Source organism: Narcine bancroftii, chromosome 3 (genome assembly GCF_036971445.1).
Source record: "Narcine bancroftii isolate sNarBan1 chromosome 3, sNarBan1.hap1, whole genome shotgun sequence".
NCBI classification, from domain to species: domain Eukaryota; kingdom Metazoa; phylum Chordata; class Chondrichthyes; order Torpediniformes; family Narcinidae; genus Narcine; species Narcine bancroftii.
This window is the reverse complement of record NC_091471.1, coordinates 263,539,693-263,566,351: the sequence shown is the minus strand read 5'-3', so window position 1 is coordinate 263,566,351 and position 26,659 is coordinate 263,539,693. Positions and strand designations below refer to the sequence as shown.

The following is a 26,659-nucleotide window of genomic DNA, read 5'->3' as shown; positions in this document are numbered from 1 at the left end:
AGTTCACAGAATTGTACTGCACAGAAATGGGCCCTTTGGCTCACCACATTCATGCCTGTCTATGCTAATCGTATTTGTCCACATTAGGCTTCTATCCCTTCACTCCTTTCCTATCCAACTGCCTGCCTGAATTCCTCTTAAATGTTGCAATTTGTACCTGCTTCTACCTCTTCCTTTGGAAACCTGTTTAGCACCACCCTCTGAAAAAAATTACCCCTTAGATTTTTTTAATGATACAGGGCAGAAGAAAGTCCTTCCAGTCCATAAATCTCATGCTGCTCAATTACACCCAATTAACCAACCAACCCTGTATGTTTTGGAGGGTGGGAGGAACCAGAATACCTGAAGAAAACCCATGCAGGTCATGGGGAGAACATAAATTCCTTACAGATCTCTCTTAAATTTTGCCTCTCTCACCTTAGATCTATGCATTCCACTTTTAGAGCCCCTACCAGTGGAAAAAGATTGACTATATACTCAAACTATGCTCCTTATAATTGCAGAAAGTCTTCAATTTTTCTGCCCTGTCCTCTACAATGGGTCATCGAACATCAGGAATACAAGTTTCAGGGGAAGCCTTTTTCAACAGTTCATTTTAAATAGTTATTCCTTTAAAAGAATACATTAACACTAATATATATTACCCATTTCATACAATTTTCCATCCCCAGATGCCCAGTGATGCACCAGAGCCCCCTCTTGAAGATTTCTGCCAAAATGGAGAGCAAAGTGACATGCAAGGAATTGTTTGGATCTAAGTCAGTGACAAGGAGGTGGAAAGTGTGTAAGCATCAACCAAAAGGGAAATTCTTTAGTGAAGCAGCTTGGGTCATGGGTAGGTTCCTGGGAGTGATTTCACAGGCATAGAATGGTGAAAAAGTATACTGAAACGGCAATAAGATCAGGTATAAGGGGAAAAAAAAGTAAAACATAAAGTCTGGAAGCGTCGTGATTGAAGTAAAAACAGTGCTGGAGAAACTCAACAGCTCAAACTACTTTATATAGCAAAGATATATAGCCAACATTTTAGGCTTGAGCCCTTCAAAAATATAATATGGAAAATATAATATTTCTACATATTTGAACCTCCTTGATCGATGCAGGACCTAGAATATTAACATTTAGTAAATGTGGTGAATTGGAGCAACTTTCTGGACTTGATAGACCAGGTAGTGTCCATCCTTAAACAAAGCAGAACTGACCTTTAGATGTTTCTGGCCTCTTTCAGAGAAGTGCACTGATTCAATACTTCACCTTATCGCTTAATAACAACCTGTTCGGTTTCTCATGGATTTGCTTCTGGATACACTCTTCCATATGGTTATTAGCACAGACGTGGATAGATGTTTCTCAATTGAACATTTTAAGAAATCTCGTGCACCATATCCCATGGTTGGCATAGCGGTTAGTGCAACGCCTTTATAGTGCCAGTGATTGAGACCAGACCTGGGTTTGAATCCCGTGCTGTCTATAAGGAGTTAGCACTTTCTACCCATGTCTGCATGGGTTTTCTCCGGGAGCCCTGGTTTCCTACCAGCCTTCAAAAACATAACAGAATATAGGTTAATAGGGTGTAAATTGGGCAGCACAGCCTCGTAGGGCCGAATTGGCCTCTCCCTGTTCAAACTCATATGTCAAAGGTTACAAATGGAAATGCATCATGGTGTTGCCTTCCAGTAATATATTAAAATATATGTTTTCTTTTCTTTCTTTTTCAATCTTTTTATTATTATTATAATTTATAAACACATACAGTTCAAAGAGATATAAAAAATACATAGTAAGTAATGAATTAATACCGAGATATTAAACAATAATATTTCAGAATAAAAATATATCATAAAAAAAATTTTAGATCAGTTTAGGGTGTGAACTATCTCTAAAAAAAAAAGATATAATTAATAACAAAATATGAAAAAAGAGAAAAAAAACCCCAAAAAAGAAGGAAAAACAAATCTGAATTTAAAAAACTTAAAAAAAAACCTACAGATATAGCTAAACCACGCCGATCACTCCGATCTCATCTTACAGCCCAATTATCATACATAATCATAGAAAGAAAACAGAGCCAGATCAACTCACCACAAATGAAAATATTGAATAAATGGTCGCCAGGTTAACTCAAACTTAGAAGGGGATTCATAGACAGAGTTTCTAATTTTCTCTAAATTTAAACATAGTAGTTTGGGTAAACCATTAGAAAACAGTGGGAGGATTAACCTCTTTCCAATTCAATAGTATAGATCTTCTAGCCATTAGTGTAAGAAAAGCAATCATACGATCCGCAGGAAGAGATAAATAAGTCAAATCTATCATAGGTAATCCAAAAATTGCAGTAATGGGATGTGGTTGTAAATCAATATTCAAAACAGTAGATATAATGGAAAAAATTTCCTTCCAATAATTCTGTAAAGAGGGACAGGACCAAAACATATGTGTAAGGGAAGCTATTTCCAATTGACATTTATCACATATAGGATCGATATGAGAATAAAAGCGATGGAGTTTATCTTTAGACATATGAGCTCTATGAACAACTTTAAACTGTATTAGTGAATGTTTTGCACATAGAGAAGAAGAGTTTGCCAGTCGCAGAATTTTATTCCAATTTTCATTGGAAATATGAAGTTTGAGTTCTCTTTCCCAATCATTTTTAAACTTTTCAAAAGTCCCAGAATTTATTTTTGTAATTATATTATATAATTTAGATATCACACCTTTTGGAGGGAATTTTGAATATAGTATATCCTCTAAAACAGTCGTAGTCTCCCGATTGGGAAAAGAGGGTAAAGTCGAAACTAAGAAACTCCTAATCTGCAAATATCGAAAGAAATGAGATCGAGGTAAATCATATTTCATGGATAATTGTTCAAATGACATGAAAGAGTTATCCAAGAATAAATCCGAAAAGCATGTTATACCTTTAACTTTCCAGAGTAAATAAGCTTGATCAATTAGAGAGGGATGAAAAAGGAAATTTAGTACAATAGGAGTTTCCAAGATAAAATGAGTTAGGCCAAAAAATCTCCGGAATTGAAACCATATACGTAGTGTATGTTTAGCCATTGGATTATCAAAATATATGTTTTTTAAAGTTTCATGAGATGAACTGGCAGTTACACAGAAAAATAAAATGGTACAGATGACTAAAATCTGAAATAAAAACTGACTACAATAATTTCTCAGATCAAACAGCATTTTTGGGGAGTGGAAAATAATCTTTTTCAGACTGGTGAAATTTCATGGCCAACTTAGTAATTTACCCCTTAAAGTTTAGAGCAGTCATTCTCAACAAAGGCCCTAGGAGGGGCACAGCATTTTACGTAAAATCCTTTTCACTGCACCTAATACAAATGTTTTAAATTTTTTTAAAAATTTAGTCGGTAGGTGAAAAGTGTGGAAGAAACCAAAACATAACTGCTTCACAGGGAAAGGGCCCCATAAACTTTGAGCAGAGTACTTGGGAGGCCATGGCCAAAAAATGCTTAAAAATGGCTGGGCTAGACCAACACAATACTCCTCTATTGCCAACTGATTATCCAAAATGGGATTATCCAAAATCTTCAGTTATTCAAAATTTTTTGGACCCAGAAGTGATGTCTATTCGGCTCCAAAAAAAAATCAGAAATTCTCATTTCTCCGAAAAATTTTGAAGCTGAATGAAGTTTTGGATTTCTCTTATTTTGTTCAGGTTTGTTTTTTTTAAAGTGAGAATTTAACTACTTCATGGTTCAAAAGCCTCCCCTTGTTGTTTGTTATTTAAACACTTACAAGTGATTTGCAGATGCTATTTAAAAAAAAAGACCTGATATCTGGAAAAAAAAAATCATTTATATGAACTGAATCCAATTCTGGCCATTTTGGATAAATCAGAGTTGTACTGAGTCATGAATACAAATGAATAAATAAATAAATGTTACTTTGTGAACCCGAGTGTCTCGGGTGGTCAGTGTGAACATTTTCTTTGGTCCTTCAGCAATATATAGCTGCAATAGGACTTCCTCATTCCTTCCTTCATCCCCAACCAATGAAGACAAGCATGCCATATGCCTAATACCCTAGTTACCCATGTGGCCACTTTGTTGGAGCTATGGACGTAGACCCTAAGACCCCTCCCTATGCCAATGCTCTTCAAAGTGCCCATCATTGCTTTCAGAGGCCTGCTATTAACTGCATACTTTCCCCTTACATTTGACTTCCCAAATGCAACACCTCACACTTGTCCAGATTAAACTCTTATCTGTCACTTCCCATATGTATAATTGATCCATGAACTCTTGTTGTTTCCATCGTTAATACTTGTGCCTACTATTTGAGCCTGAACTGAGATGGGAAGTTACATTAAAGTTGTATAATACATTGGGTGAGGCCAAATTTGGAATATGATGTGCAATTTTGGTCACCTAACTACAGGAAAGATATCAATAAGATAGAAAGAGTGCAGAGAAGATTTAATAGGATGTTGCCTGGACTTCAGGAACTGAGTTACAGGGAAAGGTTAAACAGATTAGGACTTTATTCCCTGGAGTGTAGAAGAATGAAGGGAAATTTGATAGAGGTATTTAAAATTATAAGGGGGTGGACAGCATAAATGTAGATAGGCTTTTTCGATTGAGGGTAGGTGAGATACAAACCAGAGGACATGGGTTAAGAGTGAAAGGGGAAAAGTTTAGGGGGAACACGAGGGGAACTTCTTCACAAAGAGAGTGGTGGGGGTGTGGAGCGAGCTTCCAGTTGAAGTAGTTAATGCGGGCTCAATTTTAACATTTCATAAGAATTTGGACTGGTACATGGATGGGAGAGGTATGGTGGGCTCCGGACTGGGTGCTGGTCAGTGGGATTAGGCAAAAAAAAAAGTTTCGGCACAGACTAGAAGGACCGAAGAGGTCTGTTTCTGTGCTGCAATGTTCAATGGTTCTAACTGAGTTTGTGACATCATGTCCTCTCCTTTCATCTCTTTGCATTGCCATCCTCTACCTCATCCCATCTTCTGAATTCATGTTCACCTTCTCCAACTTTGTCTACTGCATTTGCTGCACTTGAGGTGGATTCCTCTAATCAGCGAAACCAAGTGCAGACTTGGTATACAACATGACTTCCTCACTCTTGTATTCAAATCCATGACCAGTCAAGACAAGCATGCCATATGCCTGCTACCCATTAATCGGTCTGCAACCGCCATCCCAAGTTCCCTGTTGGCATTTCAACTCCCCTTCAAATTCCTGTATCCATCTTTCTGTCTTCAGTCTTCTCTATCACCAGGGTGAAGCTCAATGCAAACCAAAGAAACAAAACCTTATATTTTGTCCAGATAGTCCACAACCCAATGATATGAACATTGAATTTTCCACTTTCAGGTAATCCTTATTTTCTCATTCTCCTCTCTTCCCTTCCAAACCATCTCTGGTTCTCCCATTTTTGTTCCCTTCCTGACAACTCCCTTCCAGCAGCCCAGCCCCCCACCTTATCACCTATTTTTATTTCCCTCACCCTTTCACTGCCCACGCTCTTTACTCAATTCTCTCCCCGATTTGGCTCCATCTGACCATTATCTTTCCCTTACCAGTTCCCACTGTCACCTTTGCTTATCAGATTTCTGCACTGGTAGCCTTTGTGACATCATTATCACCCTCCAGCAGGCACCTTCGCCCTACTCTCCTCCCACTTGGCACCACCTGCCCTTTCTTTTCCTTGTCTGCTTCCACCAGTCACCCACCTGCCTCTGGCTCTCATCTCCTCCCATCTGGACTCCATTTGTCACTCGTATGGAGGAAAAGGTGCTGACTGGCTACATTACAGTCTGGTATGGGGACACCAATACCTGAGCAAAAGGCCCTGCAAAGGGTAGTGGTCATCACAGGTAAAACCCTCCCTACTATCGAGAACAATGTTGACTTCGGAGAGCAGCAGCAATCAAGCACATGCTCTATTCTAGCTGCTGCCATCAGGAAAGAGGTGCCACAAGACTCACACCACCAGATTCACAACCAGACTCCTCAACAACAAACTCAATCGACGTGATGGAGTAGTGGCTGGTCGGGGAACTCCAGCCCTCTCCAGAAAAGCAAAATAAAGACAGTGAAAAAACAAAGGCACAAACACAAAAACCAAAATAAAGTGAAAATAAAGGTGTCGAGAAAATGGCAGCGAAAAAAGAAAAGTCAAAAGCAATGGGAAGAAGAGAAGAAAAAAGGACGTCGGAAGAAGAAGGTGAAGGCCTTACCTGTCCGAGGAGGCCCGCCGCGGAGAGAGAAGCCCGCTCCCTAAGGTCAGTTGAAGTCCCGAACTCGGGACTACAAAAATGGCTCACAGAGCCAAGCAAAAGTGCACAACCGCGCAAGACAAAAATAACACTGACGGGAGGGGGGGACCAGCTGAGGAGTCGATCTCCACAGCTGAGAATGACAGCCACAACACAACAACAAGAGGAAAACACAGAAAATAACGAGAGCAAGAAAGAAGAGAGTAAAAAGAAATTAAAGAAACAACAGATGACCAACCCAGAGGAAGAAGACCAGCAGCAAGACACTTCTAATAAAAATAAGAAGACCAAAAATACCCAACAAAATAAAACAAACAAACCAACAAGAAAACCAGAAGAGACAGAGGTAAAGGACACAGATCCTGGAGTGGACTCAGAAGAAGAAGAGGAAGAACACAGAGAAATGGAAGATGAAGGGAAGGGCAAGACAATGGATATATATTTTTTTAAAGAATATATGGAATCAGTAAAAGAATCGCAATCACAAGAATTCAGTGAAATAAAAAGAAGAGTAAAAAGTACAGAAGAAAAAATGAATAGATTAGAGATGATCATGTCAGATATAGGAAAAAGAGTGGACAAGGTGGAAGAATGAGAAACAGCCGTAGAAATGGAAGTAGAGGACTTAAAAAAGAAATTAGAAGAATCTGATAAAAAAGTTAAAGAGACACAAGAGCTGTTAGCTCAGAAGATAGATATAATGGAAAATTATAGTAGAAGAAACAATATAAAGATAGTGGGCCTTAAGGAAGATGAAGAAGGCAAGAATATGAGAGAATTTATAAAAGAATGGATCCCCAGGGTCCTAGGAAGACCAGAACTGCAGGAAGGAATGGAAATAGAAAGGGCACACAGAACATTAGCACCTAAACCGCAACCACAACAAAAACCAAGATCTATTCTAGTAAAATTCTTAAGATATACAACAAGAGAAAATATATTGGAGAAAGCAATGAGGAAAATAAGAGAAGACAAAAAACCCCTGGAATACAAAGGTCAAAAAATTTTTTTCTATCCAGATACAAGTTTTGAACTCCTGAAGAAGAGGAAGGAGTTTAATGCAGCAAAAACGATCTTATGGAAAAAAGGATATAAATTTATGCTAAAGTATCCAGCGGTACTTAAAATAGTTATTCCAGGGCAGCAAAACAGACTATTCTTGGATCCGGAGGAAGCAAAAAAATTTGCAGAACAACTACAAAACAGACAGAGAGAGGAAGATATGTAACGATAACAAAAATGACCACAAACTATATGTATGTGTGTATGTATATATTTAAAAAAAATAGAATATGGGTAAGAACTAAGAAGGGAAAGAAAGGGAAGAAAGGAAGTATGGGGGGAATTAAGAGAGTGACCTTTGTTGTATATGAAAATTAAAATCTTTTCTGGGGGGGGCTGGGTGGGGAAGAGTTACGGTCACTGCGAAATCAGTTGACGCTTGCGAGTGAATTCGCAAATCAAAATGGAGAGGGGAGATGTGGTTGCCTGGCAAGGGATAAAGGGCAACTCAGGAAGGGGAGGGGATAGTGGGGTTAAAGAAATTTTAGATAGGAGAATAAGGGAAATGTTTTATGTTTTAGAAATGTTGTCTTATAAAGTGTTCAAAAAAAGAAAGCAGAAATGGATAAGAAGGAAAGGTGATGATGATGAAACGGAAAGGAAAGATAAACAAAGTATGAAATGGCTATGTTGAACTATATGACTTTAAATATTAATGGAATACATAACCAAATCAAAAGGAAGAAACTGCTAAATTTACTGAAAAAAGAAAAAATTGATATAGCTTTCGTGCAAGAAACACACTTAACTGAAGTGGAGCACAAGAAATTAAAGAGAGATTGGATAGGACATGTAACAGCAGCGTCATATAATTCAAAAGCTAGAGGAGTAGCTATATTAATCAGTAAAAATGTACCAATTAAAATAGAAGAGGAAATAATAGATCCAGCAGGGAGATACGTAATGATAAAATGTCAGATATATTCGGAGTTTTGGAATTTACTCAATGTATATTCACCTAACGAAGAAGATCAAAAATTTATGCAAGATATTTTTTTGAAGATAGCAGACACGCAAGGGAACATACTAATAGGAGGGGATTTCAACCTTAATTTGGATTCAAACATGGATAAAACTGGGAAAAAAATTAACAGAAAGAACAAAGTAACCAAATTTATAATTAAATCAATGCAATAAATGCAACTTTTGGATATATGGAGGAAATAACACCCAAAGGAAAAGGAATATTCATATTATTCAGGTAGACATAAAACATACTCAAGAATAGACCTATTCCTGTTATCAGCTTGCATGCAAGACAGAGTTAGGAAAACAGAATATAAAGCTAGAATATTATCGGACCACTCACCCCTGATATTGACAATAGAGTTAGAGGACATCCCTCCAAGAATGTATAGATGGAGATTAAACTCCATGCTACTTAAAAGACAGGATTTTAGAGAATTCATTGAATGACAAATTAAAATGTACTTTGAAATAAATACGGAATCAGTGAAAGATAAGTTTATACTATGGGACGCAATGAAAGCGTTCATCAGAGGGCAAATAATAAGTTATGTAACCAAGATGAAGAAGGACTATAATCAGGAAACAGAGCAGTTGGAAAGGGAAATAGTAAACATAGAAAAAGAATTAGCAATGAAGGAAGACACAACTAAAAGAAGAGAATTGGCAGATAAAAAAATAAAATATGAAACACTACAAACATATAAGGTGGAGAAGAACATAATGAAGACAAAACAGAAATATTATGAACTAGGAGAAAAAAAACGCACAAAATTCTAGCGTGGCAGCTTAAGACAGAACAAACTAAGAGAATGGTATTGGCATCAAGGAAAAAAGACAAGCAAATCACATATAATCCAATGGAGATTAATGAAAACTTCAGAGAATTCTACGAACAATTATACCAAACTGAAAACGAAGGGAAAGAAGACAAAATAGATGAATTTTTAACTAAAATTGAACTACCGAAATTACAAACAGAGGAACAAAATAAATTAACAGAACCATTTGAAATAGTAGAAATACAAGAGATAATAAAAAAACTACCGAATAATAAAACACCAGGAGAGGATGGATTCCCAATAGAATTCTATAAAACATTTAAAGATTTATTAATTCCTCCCCTCCTGGAAGTAATCAACCAGATTGATAAAACACAAAGCTTACCAGATTCATGCAAAATGGTATAAACAAGGAGGCTTACAACTGCCAAACTTTAAAAATTATTATAGAGCCGCACAATTAAGATACCTATCAGATTTTTATCAAACAAGGGAAAAGCGAGATTGGACTAGATTAGAACTAGATAAAATAGGGGAGAAGATACCTGAACATATATGATATAAATGGGATGAAAAATTGGTACAACGTAGGAATTCTCCAGTATTACATCATCTGCTCAATATTTGGAAGAAGATTCATGTAGAAAGGAATAAAACAAATTACCAACTACCAAAACTAATAATGACGCAAAGTCAGCTAATCCCTTTTACAATAGATAACCTTTCCTTTAGAGAATGGGAGAAAAAAGGGATCAAAAGAATAGAAAATTGCTTTTCGGGAAATAAATTATTATCCTTTGAACAAATGAAGGACAAATATAATATAACTCACGATACAGTGTTGGCATACTACCAACTGAAATCCTACTTGAAGGACAAATTGGGAAGCAGTCTGAAGTTACCAGAGGGAAGTAATTTTGAATATGTGATTACAGACACAATGATAATCAAAAAATTTGTAACAAACATGTATATTAAACTACAAGAAAAGGAGAATGAGGAAACAAATGGTAAAACTAAACAAAAATGGGAACAAGATCTAAACATAAAGATAAAGAAGGAAACATGGGAGAAGTTATGCTCAGGAACTATGAGAAATACAATAAATACAAGGTTACGTATGATACAATATAACTGGATACACAGGCTATATATTACACCTCAAAAGTTAAATAAATGATGGTGTAATTTTGTTGAATGACAACATTGTCTGACTGGCTTAATGCAACCTAGATTGTATACCTAAAATGGATGAGGGGGGGGGGGGTGGGGGGGTGGTTTGGGAGGAAAGGGGGGGGTGGAGAAAAAGTCACTGTATATGTGTGAAAAAGAAACAGTGTATATCATGGCTAATGTGATTTATGGTGTGAAAAATAAAAAATTTAAAAAAAAAATGTTAAATAAATGGGACCCAACAGTATCTGACAGATGTTTTCACTGCAAAAAGGAAATGGGAACAACAATTCATGCAATATGGACATGTGAGAAAGTGGAAAAATTTTGGGAAGATCTAAACCAGATATTAAATAAAATCACAAAAAGTAATATACCAAAAAACCCAGAGATCTTCCTACTAAGTAACATAAAAAACAAAGAATTTGGACTTGATTTGGATGGTGCACAAAAAAGATTTGTTAGGATAGGCCTAGCTGTAGCAAAAAAATGTATTATGTCAGCCTGGAAATTAGAAGATAACTTGAGAATACAACAATGGTATATAGAAATGAATAAATGTATTCAATTAGAAAAAATAATATATAATTTAAGAAATAATATTACAATATTTGAATAAATATGGGAGCCATACATGAAACATAATAGAGAAAACCTACCGGGGACATCTACCACCTAAAATGACAGAAGGAGAAGAGAATGAAAAGAACTGACTCAGTGGAATTTTTTGTTTGTTTTTATTGAGTGACAACATTGTTTGACTGGTTTAATGTATCCTATTTTCTGAACTTTAAACGAATGGGAGGGGAGGTAGGGAGGGAGGGAGGGGAGGAGGGAGGGGGGAGAAAACGACACTGTATATGTTCAAGAGGGAAAATGTATGTATTGTGATCAATGTGGTTTATAGTGTGAAAAATAAAAAATTTAAAAAAATACAACAACAAACTCAATCAGGGACTCATTTAAGGGCTCTTACTTGTGAGGTTTATTGATTTTTAAAAACATTCTCTCCTTATTGCACAGTTTGTTTACATTCATTATCTGTTTACAGTTCTTTATTTTACATGTATACGCTGTGTACATTTTTTGGAACTTCCATTAAATGGTCAATCTGCCTGACCCGCAGGAAAAGGAATCTCAGGGTTGTACGTGATGTCATGTATGTACTCTGACAATAGATCTGAAATCTGAATCTGCACCACCTGACCTTTAACACCCTGTCTCACCGTCTCTGTGTCTTCTTTATAACTTCCATCTCCTCTCTCAGTCCTGATGTAGAATCTTGATCCAAAACATTGGCAATTCCACCCCTCCCCCCACCCCGCCTCTTTCCCACCCCAGGTGCAGCTCGTTCCTCCAGCAGTTGGCTCTGGTGAAACCCAATTCCAGTGCCTTTCTTGTCACCTTTCATAATCCAAAGTTCCCCAATCTATGTCCATTCCTCCCAGATTCACCCAGCATGAAAGTGGATGTCCAAATGAGGAATCACTCAGTGTAACTGTAGAAGCTGTGGTTATATTGGTGAGAAAGTCTTTTTTAAAAAAAATATATATAAAAAGTAATAAATGTGAATTTTAAAAGAATGACCAGAAAGATGGAAGAAAGTGAGCAGTTCAGTTCATTAGTAGGTGGCAGAAAAACAGAGGGAGAGACTAATCTTGGGAGCTATCTCTCACGAACAGGTGACAAAGAAATCTGATAAATGTATCTTAATTTAATGTTTTAAATTTAGAGATACAGCACTGAAACGGGCCCTTCCGGCCCACAAACCATTGCTACCAATATACTTCAATTATCCTATGACCCCAGAACATTTTGAATGATTGGAAGAAACCCACGGAGACACGAGGATAAAGTACAGACAGTGCCAGATTTGAACCCGGGGTGCCGGTGCTGTAAAAGCATTACACTAACTGCTACGATAATTGTGCCGCTGATAAAGCACGGCTCTTCAGAAGCCTCTTCATCATTCCTCCCCAAAAGACCTTGTCACCTCCTCCCGTCAATGCATTCACCGGTAGCTGGAAGAGTGCTGGCCCAATCCTTTATGTCAAAGTTTTGAAAAAAGGTGATTATAAAGAGGAACATTCAACACCTGAAAGAGGTGATTTCCGCAAGCGCTGATTTGCAACAGGCGCTCATAAATTTCATGCTATTTAGAACTTCTTAAAATGGAAATGGATGCAAATGGTCAGTCGGCATTTTGGTTGTGAACCCCTTATCAAGTCTAATATATGATAAATATTAAGACTGACCATTTCTACCCATGAATGCTGTCTGACCTGCTGAGTTTCTCCAGCAATTCATTTGCTTAAGACACCAGCATCTGCAGCTTTTGTGTTTACCTAGTTCTCTTTACCACATTCCTTAACTTAAATGGCAATGGAGTGATTTATAGCACTTGCCAAATGCTTTAGAAATATGAAGTAACGTTACCTTCATCACAAGCACGTGGACAAAAAAAACCTTCCAGAAAATATTGATAAAAATCTCACAAAAGTTCAGCTAATTATCGAATAAGATTAAGACTTCCTGGGAGTTTTGCAGCTGGGCACTCCATTAAAAATTTACACCATTATTGTTTAGTCTTTGAAAAATGCACGATTCTTGTTTAAATACACCTTGTAATGAGGAGTCAGGATGCATCTCAACTCATTATTAGTTCATGACTCACTTATATTCTGTAGTGTATGTTTATGAGGTGCGTTTGCTATTGTACCCATGTTGTTTTGTTTCTCGCCCTTTAAATCAGTAAAAACTATTTTTTCAGTTTGTTCTTGACTTTCAATACCTCCTAATGAAATAAATAAATTAAGCAAAGTGGCCTCACTTTTGATGCAACATGTAAACACAATCATCCTCTTATTTCCTTTCTTCCAACATGAACAGTTGTACCTTGTCAACTTCTGTACTAATATTGAATATACTGAGCGTGCAAACACCCAATCCACTCAATATCAAATGTGGCCAGCAAGGTTACACAATGCTAATACAGCGCCAGTAACCTGGGGTTGAATCCAGCACTGACTGTAAGGAGTTTGTACGTTCTCCCTGTGTCTTCGTGGTATATGGGTTTCTTCCCATGTTCCAAAGATCTACAAGATTGGTATGTTAATTGGGTGTATTTGGGCAGCGTGGGCTGGAAGGGCCTGTTAAAGCGGTGTATCTCAAGTTTCCATGGCATTATCTAATTCTACTGCCTCCACTCTTTTTCCAATGGTGAACATATTTAATTTTAGGAGATAGCCATGGGACATCTTAGGACCCAAGTGTAATTAGAATTACATTAGAAGAGCTCCTCTCTGGGCGAAATTCTGAGAATCAGGGCAAAATTCTGAGAATCAGGGCAATTGGACTGGAAATGCTTCAATAAATCAACTGGAAAATTCCTGGTATGACTCAGCGAAAGTGAATTTAGCATTTGAATAATCCCAAAAAAATTTCTGAAAATTCCAGAATTGTCTTGGAAAGTTGATCCATCAAAAGGCTGTGGGCGCTGTCAGAACTTGCTCCCTGCAAATAAGTGAGCATGAGGAAATGCCCACGAGCAGGATGTTCTGTTGCAGGGCGTGTGTCGCATGAACATGAAGTTGATCCATCAAAAGGCTGTGGGCGCTGTCAGAACTTGCTCCCTGCAAATAAGTGAGCATGAGGAAATGCCCACGAGCAGGATGTTCTGTTGCAGGGCGTGTGTCGCACGAACATGAATCTAAATCTCAGCCACCCTGCTAATTCTGCTGAAAAGCCCAAGTGAAGACTCTGTCCACGAAATCTTTTTTATTTCAAGTACTTTCAGCAACTATTGCTGTCAGGAAAGATGGCAGCAGTTTCCTGGGTGGAACGGATCATGGAAGGCCTCATTGAATAGTAGTGAAAAGCACGATGGTATATATGAGAATAAGGAATGAGAGTGGGGAGGGGATATTAAAAGTAATCAATCCTCAGTTCAGTGCTTTGTGGTTAAAACATTGTGGTTTAGATGTTGAGAATTGTTGAGCAAGAATGTAACACTAGTGGATTGGTCTGGCAGCTGTCTAAGTTTGTAAGAGTTATTTAATTCATGCTGGCAGCTTGTGCCCTGCAGATGTTGCAGTAAATAAGTCAAAGGAATGGAAACTACATTAAAATGAGGGTCTAATAATATCCTATGTATCTTTGCTAAAATCTACCCCACAAACAACAGCTAAAGTAACTATTATTCATGGAAACTTACTGCAGTAGAACTTATGCCACATTAGAGATTATACAACTGTCCCTATTTTTAGCCCCGACCGCCCACCCATCCGAGCTCCCGACGCTCCAACTGTCCACCCATCCGAGCTTGCAACGCCTCAGCCACCCGCCCATCTGAGCCCCTGACACCCTGCCTGTGGGCTGACCCACCTGGTCCCGGATATCCGAGCTCCCGGCCGGCACCATGAACGACGCAGGTACTTACCAAGGACAAAAGTTTGACCTGTGTAAAAGTCAACCCCCCACCCCCCTCCACTCCTTTTCTTGGCCCAAATAAGTGGTCCAAAAAATTCGACGATCACACGAGTAAAATACAGGACTTTCTTTAGAAAAGTTCAGTAGGGTTAGTATATAGTAAGCATAGAATAAAGTTGATAAGTTCTAATGTTTTGACTCTTCAACAATTGCAACACGTTTTAGTAGAACAATAATGTTGTAAAATATTTCCAGCTGTGTCTCGGGTGTTCTATCCTTCATTGGTGACACAAAGTCACATGAAGAGAAATTAGGATAAGAGGTATTGACAACAATGGAACCTCAAGGGAGAGGTTTCCTAAACTTGCACTCTTGACAGCTGAAGGTGTAGCTATCTGCAGTGAGCCAATTAAATTCAGCAATTCTCAAGATGACAGCATAGGATGAGTCCAGGTATCTTGGAAGGTTCTTGGTCTGGATGAGAATGTAAAGGCAGAAAAGAACAAAGATAATGGAGGGACTGAAAAAAAAAGAATGTGAGTTTTATTATGGAACCATTGCTTAACTGGAAACTAATACGAGTCCACAAGCACTAAGGGAGATTGCTAAACGGGAGCTTTAAAGGGCAGTAGAACTTTGGATCATCTTCATTTTTCAGAAGGTAATATGAGGAAGCCCAAAAAATAAACTTCCATAGTGATACTGAGGATTTGGGCTGGGATGCTCACAGAGTTCTTTGTTCTTCGATGGCTGTCAAAGAGGGTGATGGAATCAGTGGGTTGGGTCAGAGTTTAGGCCTGATTCAAAGGCGTTGGGCCAACATCATGCGTCTTTCTTCCTTTCCACAGGTGCTGTCTGACCTGATGAGTGTTTCCAGATTTTCGGTCTTTATTTTAGATTTCCAACATCTGTAGCTTCTTTTACTTTCTAGGTGAATTAGATGCAAAATTGATGCTGTGGGTTTCAGAAGCTTTACCAAGGACAATTGGTAGAAGAGAATCCAGAGGCTAGAAGGCACTCAGTAATATGCACACAAGAGACTATTAACTAAAATTCAAGCTTGAGACAAATTATTGATCTGCTAAGTTGATAAGATGGAAGTGGACAAGAGCATAGAAAATGGTAGCTGTGGGTATTGAAGTCCCACTAGAGACTGTGCTCGAGTGTTTACTATTCTCGTTTATTAGTTGTTAAGCCCACGCACATACACACGAGTTTGTTGATAACTCGGAATGGTGAATAAATTGAAGATGGGAACTAATGTTTCAGAGACACTGTTATAAACTAGTAGGAGAAAGAATTTGCTAATCTGAAATATGCTTGATAAACCTCTGCTCATGGGAAACTGTACAGACAGAGTAAATGTGGATAGGCTTTTTCAATTAAGAGTGGGGGAGTTTCAGACTAGAGGGCATGGTTTTTGAAGGGGGAAAATTATAAGGGGAACATGAGGGGAAATTTCTTTATGCAAAGGGTGGTCGGGATGTGGAATGAGCTTCCGGCAGACGTGGTTGAGGCGGGATCATTGGTTACATTTAAGGAAAGACTGGATAGTTACATGGAGAGGAGAGGACTGGAGGGGTATGGACCGGGTGCTGCTCAGTGGGACTAGGAGGGTGGGGATTTGTTATGGCATGGACTAGTAGGGCCGAACTGGCCTGTTCTGTGCTGTGTGGTTATATGGTTAATAGTTTTGAACCAGAGATTGATATAGTTTTATTAGTTAAGGACTTTAATGGAATGAAACTGCAATGGATAGACCCAGTTGGGATGAGTGCAACCATGATCTCATGGAATGAATGTCTCAAAGAGATGAATAATCTACTCCTGTTCCTGGAGTCCTAATGAATAATGTGTAGTCCAAATAACAAGTTCATTCTGGAATAGTGTTCCTGACTATGCAAGACATTTAGTTCCCTATTTAGGAAGTAGTAAGTAAAACTAAGGTCATCAATTAATGGGCTTCAGGTTGTGTCCTTCCTTATATTTGTTTTAGAAGCTTCACTGAAAATCGGCTCACCTTTTCAAAGGGTCACAAAGAGTGAACCAGAACAGCTTCTATGTTTTAGGTGCTGGAACACAAAATGAAATGGTTTAACTATGACAGGGAGTAATTGATAAGACGTTGACCTCTTTAGCTCTGGTTCACTAATTGAAATAGAGGAGCCTAGTGTAATAGAAATTTTACATCAGAATGCGATCTCTAATCAAGTCATAGTGCAATTGATTCTCTGGTGTCACTACAGATTTCAGAAACATTCAAAGTTTCTGCCAGTGTTTATACATTCGCACTTTCAGTTAAAAATCAAAGCAAATTGCACCCTCCTGCCACTGTTTCATAACTTCTTCTGCTTCACATATTTCTTCTCTTTTTTCCCCTTAATCCTTTGTCATCAGCTTACCATCAATATTCTGAACAACCCCCATGACCATGTCTTAGCCATCTGTATTCCAATGGAAGTTGTCACACCGCTCCACTACTCAGGTTATTAATGCAGTACCAAGGGTGTGCTAAAATGGTAACCCGCATCAAGATTATTAAGAACAGAAGCCATATTATCGCTGATATCCAACCAACATTTATCCATTACTCAGCATTACAAAATAAAAAAACTAGCTGGTCATTATTGCAAAGCTGTCTGTGAGAGATTTCTCTTAGCCATTCAATTAAAAATGTTTCAGAAATACATCTCTGGTTGTAAATGTTTAGGCTATCCAGAGGTTATTTAAGACACTGCATGACTGCAGGTATTTTTTTCCTCTTCCAATGGGATCTTCAAAGGAGAGTTTTCTGAATGATGATGTTTTTAGTTAGAGCAATGGATCCTTTCTCTGAAAGTTGGTTTTCCACTGTTAATTGTGAATGTGGGATAAGCTCTGGAATCCAGGTTCAGGAAGGATGGAAAGGGGTAGAGTTTGAGGCCAGTAGACTGGTGGAAAAAAACATTTTGACTTTCATCTAGCACCACATTAAATTTCATTTCAGAACAGGAACAAGATATTTGGTCCAAATGGCCTTTGTCAGCATTTGTGCTCACCACCCCCCACCCCTCTGAAATCTTCCCACCCTGATTCACCTCACCATAAAATCCATATATTTCTCTCACGTACTTAATTTAAATCCTCATTAAATACCTCTGCCGGCATTTAGCTAAGCCATTCCATGTGGAAACATGTACAAGCCATTCTCTAACTGAGGATAACTGAAGGCATCAACAACCATATTTTATGACGATTGCTTTAAAAAAAATCCAAGATTGTAGAGTCTTATATTCACCTCCTCCTGAAAGTCCTTTGCATCTCCTCCATCTCCCCTAAAGCTGTGGGCCTCCTGAACCTCCATTGCATGCCTTTCCCAGTGTATGACTCCAGACCTGAAACAGCTACATTTGCTCCAAGTGTCAGTGTTGAGCCCAGGGAACAGTTGCTGAGAGCTCAGGTGGCAGCAAATCCCAGAGCAATGAAAGAGCACAGACAGGATGAATGAGGGAGAAACAAGGAAAGTGAGATGCAGAGTACGGGATAAAGGAAGAGAAATACATATTGAGAAAAGAAAGAGGCAGAAAGACGTATACAGATGGGGAGGGATACATGGATGTAACAGGGAAACAAAAATGGAGAGGGATTGCAGTTACACAAGTCAAGAGTGGTGTCATTCAAGGAAGTCCATCCAGACTGCTTTTTAAACAGCACTTTGCAACATCACAATTTTTAAATAATTTTAAAAAATGGTATTAGGAAGACTCTAACCAAACAGTGGTGTCGACCCTTTATCAATCACACTAACTAAAGATGCAGTGTCGCATTGACCAAGTCAATGGCCTGAGACAGATCTGGAGTGGGAAAAGGGTTTGGACTAAGGTTAAGTTTCAAATTCCAGTGACAAGATTTAAGAGTAAGTGAGAACTTATATCAGGCGCCTGTTTAAGGATTGCAATAGCATCTGTATCTAGTTACCTGTCATGTATACCTGTTCTTCATACCTCAGCATACACAGTTAATGGACTGTGCCTTGCTTGGCCATCAGGGCTTTGTTTGGGAATACCATGCTTGGTAAAAATATATAACATCCAGACATATATATACAAAAAAATGCATTATGTCAGCAGACTCTCAGCATTGTAGGGGTGGAGCAACTGAGACCTATAAAGGGGGAATTTCACCAGTGAGTTCTCACCGAGTTGGAAGGAGAGAAAAAAAAGAGTCGCTCCCTGATGTAAGTGAAACATTTTATGTACTCCTGCTGCTGAAGGAATGGAAAATGTATAGAAAATAGTAACATGCAGTGATTTAATAAGACATTGTTCAATTGATCTTTGTTTCATTTTGTAAAAATCTGACAACTCTGTGAACTCAATGTCTGCATCTCATAACTGTAACGTTCTGATCTGCTATCTGTATTCTGTGAGTGTGACATGACCTGACTCATGAGAGTGTGTTGCTGTCCATTCTGAGTGTAACATAGTCTGTTCCTTCTGAAGGTGGTGCCTCGTCACCTCTGGGAGCAAAACACACTTTCTCTCTGATTTTGACACTATTACCTGTAAGTGTGACAGTAAATATGACTCCAGCTGCACACTGTGAGTGCGACATGTTACGCTCTCTGTGATACTGTAACTCTATGTTCACATTCCTCAAATAACTTCAAATTCAGATCACTGCTGCTCTGCCAATAGGGAAAACAAAGTTCTCACAGCGGAACAGGCACTGATCTTCACTCAATACGTGGCTGCACCTAGTCACCTTTGAACACTCGACTTCAATGTTTTATCAGCTGAGGAAATTGCGATCAGGTCCCTGTTCCTGACCCCCTGTGGTCTCTGCCTGTACATTATGATTAGCAATTGTGTTCATGCTGAATCATTCCTAGCACTGTACAAAAATTTCCCCCCCCCCCCCAAAGGTTTTCTTCCTGACAAAAAATTGGGGGATTATGATAGACAACTTCAAGCAAAGATAATTTCAGATTTGCTGCATCATGTATAAAGTTGGGGAAACATTAAATTAACTTTGATTGAATTTAGCAAATCACATTGCGCTAGTTCAACTGACCTAAAAAAATTTTGCCGCTGATTTTCATTTGTACTCAGCATCTGATGCCTCTCGTGTCAGTGTCCAACAATAGTCGGCCAGCATTGATGGATGATTCCAGTTGCTCTGATATCATTTTTCCATGGTCGCAATGTCCTGGTGAAACCTTTTGCCGTGTTCATCACTGATGGCACCAAGATCAATAGGGAAGTGTGAATGCAGAAAATCAATTTTCAATGACAACTTCATGGTTTTGTATGCTTGAAGTAGACTCAAAGTATGAGAGGAAATCACAAAAACAGGTTATATCTAAAAAAATTGGTATGTGATAGGAAAATTTTACAGTGATTTTCATGATCAACACCCCAGAAATCCATAAGATATACCCAAGTGTTCAGGAAGCAAAATCCTCTTTGTCCAGTACAGTTATAGACTGATACAACATGGAGACAGCCCTGTTGGCTCATTGATCCCCATCAACTATCAAGCAGCTATACAATATCTATACTAGTCATTGTTTATTCCCCCTCACCCAGTAATTGTCATCATGGATGGCACAGACACAAAAGCCTGTTCCTGTGCTGTGCTATTTATTCTAATTCTCATCATGTTCTACTGACCGATCAGCCTGCACATCTTTAGGATGTGGGAGAAGAACCAGAGCCCTTGGTGGAAAGCCACTTGGTTATAGACAAGACTTGCAAACCCCTCACGGACAAGAGGTCAGGATCAAGTACTGGTCACTGGAGCTTTGAGGCCGTATCTTGGCTAGCTGGGACAACAAGGAACACAACAAAGCAAAGGACAAGACACGTCCAACACACAGGGAGGTCTTGGGGGTCTTAATGATGCTAAGAAGTACAAATTACAATAGAAATAAGAAAGAAGAGTTTATCATTAACCAATCAGCTGTAAAGAAGTTCCAAGCCTTCTCTGCACCCAGCTTCAGGCTAGAGTGCACACCTTAACAAAAGAAGAGCTAGAGAGAGATCTTGGTGAACTAATTCCAAGTGTGTGGCATTGAAGCTGCAGGTATGTCTTTCTCCATCCAGAGGCCGGTGACTTTGACTCGTACTTGAAGCAGAATGAGATTCCTGCTCATCTCCCTGCTCCTGATGGCAACTTGCTTCTACTGGAGCACTGGTCAAGGTAGGGTTGCTTTTAAAAAAATATATATGGGAACCAGTAAGCTAAAAATTGGACAAGGATTCATGGAATATTGTATCTAAGGACAGTTTAGATGTCTGGTAAAAGAGCAGGATAACCTCTTTAGTGATCCTGGGGAGGCAAAGTGAAATGTATGCATACATCAGATGCCTTCCCCATCATGTTTCCCCAGGACCTCTTGCATCACTGTCCTGTAGCAACATGATGTGCTTATTCCTGCACAGATGAGGCAGCAAGTAGTGTTCCCAGCCCTCTGCTTAATAGACCCAGCTTGTGGTGAACTGGTTCAGGATTTCAGATTCTGAAGATCAGTAAATTCCATTCCCCTTCTTCCAAGATTGATTTTGGAAATCAGAGAATGATAGCTATTGTTTTCAAGATGTTGTTTTGCCAGGTTCTGATACTGACTTGGCTCAGTTCCTGGTCCACTGGCTTGATCCAATTGCTGGCATGTTTCTGTTTAGCCCAGAGCGACTTGACCTTGTGACTTGTCAAGTGTAAATGGTCAGAACTGGGTCCATGTGTGAACTATAGTATGAACACTGGTATAAACCAGCTGGAGGTTGGGTATAAAACCAGTCCCAGAAAACCAGGACACACTTTTTGGTAGTCCCTGAAAACCAGGTCAGAGTCCAAAGGGCTAAGGTAAGTGTTCTAACCATTCTTTTCCCAAACCACTGCTCATTAGTTGTGTGATATCATTTTGAGAATAGCAGATAATGTGTGAAGCCAGGGTTATTGCTTCACTAAAGGAGACACCACAGCCCAAATTTATCTGCATTTGTTCACATCCAACATCCACACACAAGCACCATCCACAACTCCTGGTTGTCGGTCCTCCCAAAGAGCTAGATGTAGCAACCCAACACCAACAAACTTCTGCTAACCTGTGCGGCGAGCAGATTTGTGAGCCACTGGGCCAATCCTACTCTAATATCCTTAATTAAATAAATTAGGCCCGATACTCAATGAGGATCTTGTGGATGACAGGAGCTGGGCATAGAAGAAGACCAATGATGGAGATCTCTGAGAAAGGAAGGTGAATTTTGACTCCAAGATTCTCTGTTAGCTATTGGAGCAGGACAACACAGAGAAGACAGTGCAGCTGAACAGAAACAGAGGGGAGGAAGGGCATGTCAGATCACGAGGAAGTACTGAGGCAGTGAACAAAGTTATAAGACACTGGAATCATTAAAGAAAACTCTGTCTCTCCCACCCTGGTATTTCACTGTTGTGAATGGAAATGAAGGGGGTGAATTCTGACAAATGCTGTTGCTCTCATTAAAACCACTTGATGGTTTTTGTCTCTCAAAACAGCAAACTCATTTGAAGACTGTTGCTTGAAATATGTCAAGGTAAAAAACCCCAAGAGGGTTCAGAAAAATATTCTCAGTTACCAAGAGGTGAGAACAGGTGGAGGTTGCAACCTACATGCAGTGATGTAAGTACAGGATTAATTACATTTGGGAGAATGTATCCTGCCACTGGTTTCCTATTTCCTGAACACTTGGTTCCCCCGGGACAATTCCCACTCCTTAAACACTCACCCCACCCAGACAATTCCCACTTCCTGAACACTCACCATCCCCCCCACCGCGGACAATTCCCACTCTATTCAATGTAACACCAGAATGGTTCTCACAACCTGGACATCAGGGATCTGTCCACTTCCAGCACTCTTATACTAATGCAGTTACTCAGTCACCACAATATGTTTCACCCTCACTTCATAGCCATACCCACTGCCTCCACGCTTACACCATCTAATACCCGCGTACCCATAATTGCTACTGTCAGCTTGCTTAACCTAGGATGGTGCACACTGTCAGTTCACATATTAGGACATTTCCTTCACCCTGTAAAGTTGCACCAGGATTGTATCCATGAACCAATCACTTACTCCAGTGAGGGTTAGGGTAACCACACTAGAAAAACTTTAGAGTTGTGAATGTGCTCAGCCATCGCACAGACATCCATTCCGCCCCCCTCCATTGACTCCTCCCTTAGTTCCTTGGAAATCAGCCAACTTATTAAAAGATTAATTCCACCCTGACACAGTCTTTTCACTCTCCTTGCTTTGGGAGGAAAATTCATGAGTGTGAGATCACACACCACTAGATTCAAGGACAGTTCCTTTCTCCAATTATCAGATTCATGCAGGGACTGGTAAAATAACATTGCCTTTGCTCTATCCTAACTGATCTTTTTCTGGACTCAGTACTGTATTTTTAAACTGCTGTGCTTATATATGCCTTGACTAGCTGGACTGCACGCAAAACAAACTTTCTAATGGTAGTTTAATAAATAGGACAATAAATATGAACACTACCAGTGCACTTCTATCAGGAAAGTAGCTCCTCCTCTGTCCGTATTTACATAAGGATAGAGCTTATTGTCAACTTGCTGAGTCCAGGTTATATCCACTCTCTCTACATTAACAGAGAGTTAATCCCAATTTACAGCAGAATAATGTTCGCTCCCTCCACGAACACGAGAATAATCCCATGCATCATGCAGAGTTATGCGAGAGCAATGTCCCACTCCCTACAAAGCAGTGTAAATAGGGAATGAAAATAATTGGAGAGAATGTGGGGAGAATAAAATGGGTTTGGTCAGGATTAGTGTAAATATGGGGGCTCGCTTGTCGGTGGGGACCAAGTGGCATATTTTATGTGCTCTCTCTCTCTCTCTCTCTCTAGCTTTGGTTAGCATAGTGGTTGGGGTGGCACGGTTACTGTAGCTGTTAGTGCAACACTGTTACAGCACCAGTGACCAGGGTTCAAATCCCGTGCTGTCTGTAAGGAGCTTGTACGTTCTCCCCCTGTCAGCGTTTCCTCTGGTGCTTCGATTTCATCCCACTGTTCAAAACGTACCGGGGTTGTAGGTCGATTGGGTGTGATTGGGCCAAAGGGGCCTGTTACCATCCTGTCTGTCTAAATTTAAAATTTCTTTGAAAACATTGATAGAATCTGTATGCCCTGCCTCTTGCGTTCCAATCTGGTACTATTGAAAGTGATCTATTTTCTCCATTTCTATAGTCTCAAGTTGAGGCGTTGGACCATATGCGTTAACCCCAATGAGAACTGGGTCAAAAATTACATCAAAATATCTAAAACGAAGCAGGCGAAAAGTGAAATGATGAAAAGATGCAAGAAACATCCTAAATTCTGCAAAAACTGGTAGAAAGTAAGTGGCAACGTACTTGGGAAGCAAATCAAATTTGTCCTGTGTTGTTATTCTCGAGATCACAGATTACTGGTCAAATCTGATTTACACATTTACACACACACACGTGAGGTCTGGGCCTGATGTCTCACTTACCCAGGGAAAATACAAGCATAATACATTACCTTTCCTTTATGAGTGTAGTGATCGCCATGCGACTACTGTCTGTCTTGGCAGGCAGGAGGTCACTGCAAATGACCTCTCCTACATTACTGCATCCGTATCAACACCTTGTGCTGACCCCCCTTTTCATTGAGTTTTATCATATAACCATACATTATGACCATATAAATTAAATGTAATATACATTTGGATTGGTTTTATATCATCTAGAAATAATAATATGGACTCGTATTCCAATCTCAACGTATAGTGAATAGTAAAGAAAAGGAAAGGAAAAAGAGAAAAAAGGTTGATTATGAAGATCTAACCCCATTCTCCAACCAAGGTTGAAAGTGGTATTCAGGCAGCCTTGAAATCGACAACAGCCTCCAGAGATCCGAAGAAGCGTGCCCATTTACTGCATCCCCGCACCTTTCAATTATGAAAGTAGGCTATAAATAGACCCCAAGTCCTATTGAAAAAGATCTTAATCTTCCTAACATTAGGTCGGATTTTTCTTTCCTAAACTTAGAAATAACATTGTCTATGGGTGGGTGGAAAGTTCTCTTTGCATTTAAGCAATATTCCTCTCCTAGCCAGTAGTGTAGAAAATGCTAAGACCTGTTTTTGGTTAGAGATCCAATAGACACTTACATCACTGGAGAACCCAAACATTGCAATCAACTGACATGGTTCTAGATTGATCCCAAAAATGTTCTGAAAATTGCTAAATTGGGACAAAAATCAAAACATATGTATCAAAGAAGCTTCAAATCTTTTACATTTGTCACATAATGTGTTGATATTCGGGTAGGTTCGAGCAAGCTTAACTTTAGCAAATGTATTCTATGCACCACTTTAAATTGAATCAAACTGTGCCTAGTGCATAGAGAGGAGTCGTTGATAAGGGGCAAAACTGAAATCCAATCTTCTTCTGAAAAAGACGTATTAAGATCATTCTCCCATTCAGTTTTGATCCTAATTAAAGAGACGGTTTTAAAATTTGATATTTTATAATACAAATTGTATTTCAAAATGTTTGTCTATGATATTCAGATCAGGAAGATATGGAAATACTGAAAGTTTAGAATAAATAAAAAGTCTAATTTGATAATATCTAAAAAAAATTTGCATCTTTATAACAATTGATGCTGAAATTGTTCAACTTCTTATAGTAAAATATCAATAAAAATATTTTAGAAAGAAATTTAACTGCAGTATGGCGTGAACAAGGCCTTTGCTGTGTAAAATTCCAATTTGACGTGGAGCGACCCACGCTGCTGAATCCTCACCCTGCTCAGTGATTTGGTGTCTGGCCTCGACCTCATGTTCCAAGTTAGGGGCATCATTTAAACTGAAGGACATGGAACCGTTTCTGATGATTAAATGCAGCTGATGTCTGTGCTGATCCTTTCGCCCCCCCCCCCGAGTGCACTGATAATATTTAATTGCGTCTTTAAAATTTCAGAAGTGACCGAGCTGAGAGCAGTATGGAGGACTGATCTCACCCTGACCAAGGCTTTCTCTTTCTGGCAACACATCTGGGAATAAAGTCCCAACACATTGTACAAAACTATACCGAGAGCAGTGAATGTTTATTCTTGGTCAGATGTAACCAGGAGACCCCTGACCAGAGAGGACAATGGAAGAGAGGCAATGTCAGGACTGGGACACCTTATCAACAGATGCACCTTTGCCAGTGAATCATTTACATAACCTTGATCCTCAGTATTATATCAGCAATGCTGTCATTATAGTAAACTGCAGACAGTTCCATTCTGATACCATGGCTACATGTTATCATTCTGTGGCAATGCTCTTTTTATCTTAGGGACTGGCTTATCGGTTATAATTTACTAAGTTACTATTTCAATAGTTTTGGTGTGAGGAAGATAGATGAGCTTTTGTCCAGGTGGAATGTGGGAATGGGGGTAAGTCGTTCAGCCTTGGGTTGCAGTGTGGGCCTTAGTCCACAGGTAGCAAGGGAAATATTGTCTCGAGCATGAGGTGTAGTTTATGTGGTCACAATAGTTAATTGATTCTGATGGATTGACATAGCTTCATGCAGAAATAGGACTGATCAAGTGCACTCTATCAATGATTCAATAAATGTCCATCAATTTATCCAAACTGTTTCCAGTGCTTCATTTCATCTGTGATCCAGCCAGCCTAGAGTACCAATGAATGCAATCAACCTGAAGGAACTATGTCAAAAATGGTCCATGTGTAATTCTGATAGTTCAAACCAAGTGATTAAGAGCACTGGGATGTGGGCTATAGAACTTTCAGATGCTGACATTCCAAGGAGGGAGTTTCAATAATTAAGGAATATCCATATCGACATCAAAGAGTGAGGGACAGAGTTGTACAGCACAGAAATGGGCTCTATGCCGGCTCCTTCATGCTAAACATGATGTTTGTCCACACTAATCACGTCAGAGTCTGACAGCACAGACCCAGC

At 39.2% G+C, this 26,659-nt stretch overlaps 1 protein-coding gene across 1 annotated transcript; it reads left to right on the top strand.

Moving 5' to 3' along the window:
• Positions 1 to 18,804: 18,804 nt before the first annotated feature.
• On the top strand, positions 18,805 to 26,322 carry ccl25b (chemokine (C-C motif) ligand 25b). The gene is made up of 5 exons (XM_069922964.1): positions 18,805 to 18,889; positions 20,757 to 20,853; positions 22,189 to 22,312; positions 23,910 to 24,057; positions 25,667 to 26,322. The coding sequence occupies exons 2-4, from the start codon at positions 20,790 to 20,792 to the stop codon at positions 24,052 to 24,054; spliced, it is 333 nt and encodes a 110-aa protein (XP_069779065.1). The 5' UTR covers positions 18,805 to 18,889; positions 20,757 to 20,789; the 3' UTR covers positions 24,055 to 24,057; positions 25,667 to 26,322.
• Positions 26,323 to 26,659: the final 337 nt, after the last annotated feature.

Excerpts from the sequence above, each read along its gene's own strand:
- ccl25b (XM_069922964.1), top strand. The coding sequence starts at position 20,790 with ATGAGATTCCTGCTCATCTCCCTGCTCCTGATGGCAACTTGCTTCTAC. Across the intron at positions 20,854-22,188 it reads CTACTGGAGCACTGGTCAAG|CAAACTCATTTGAAGACTGT; the intron begins GTAGGGTTGCTT and ends CTCTCAAAACAG. Across the intron at positions 22,313-23,909 it reads TGCAACCTACATGCAGTGAT|TCTCAAGTTGAGGCGTTGGA; the intron begins GTAAGTACAGGA and ends CCATTTCTATAG.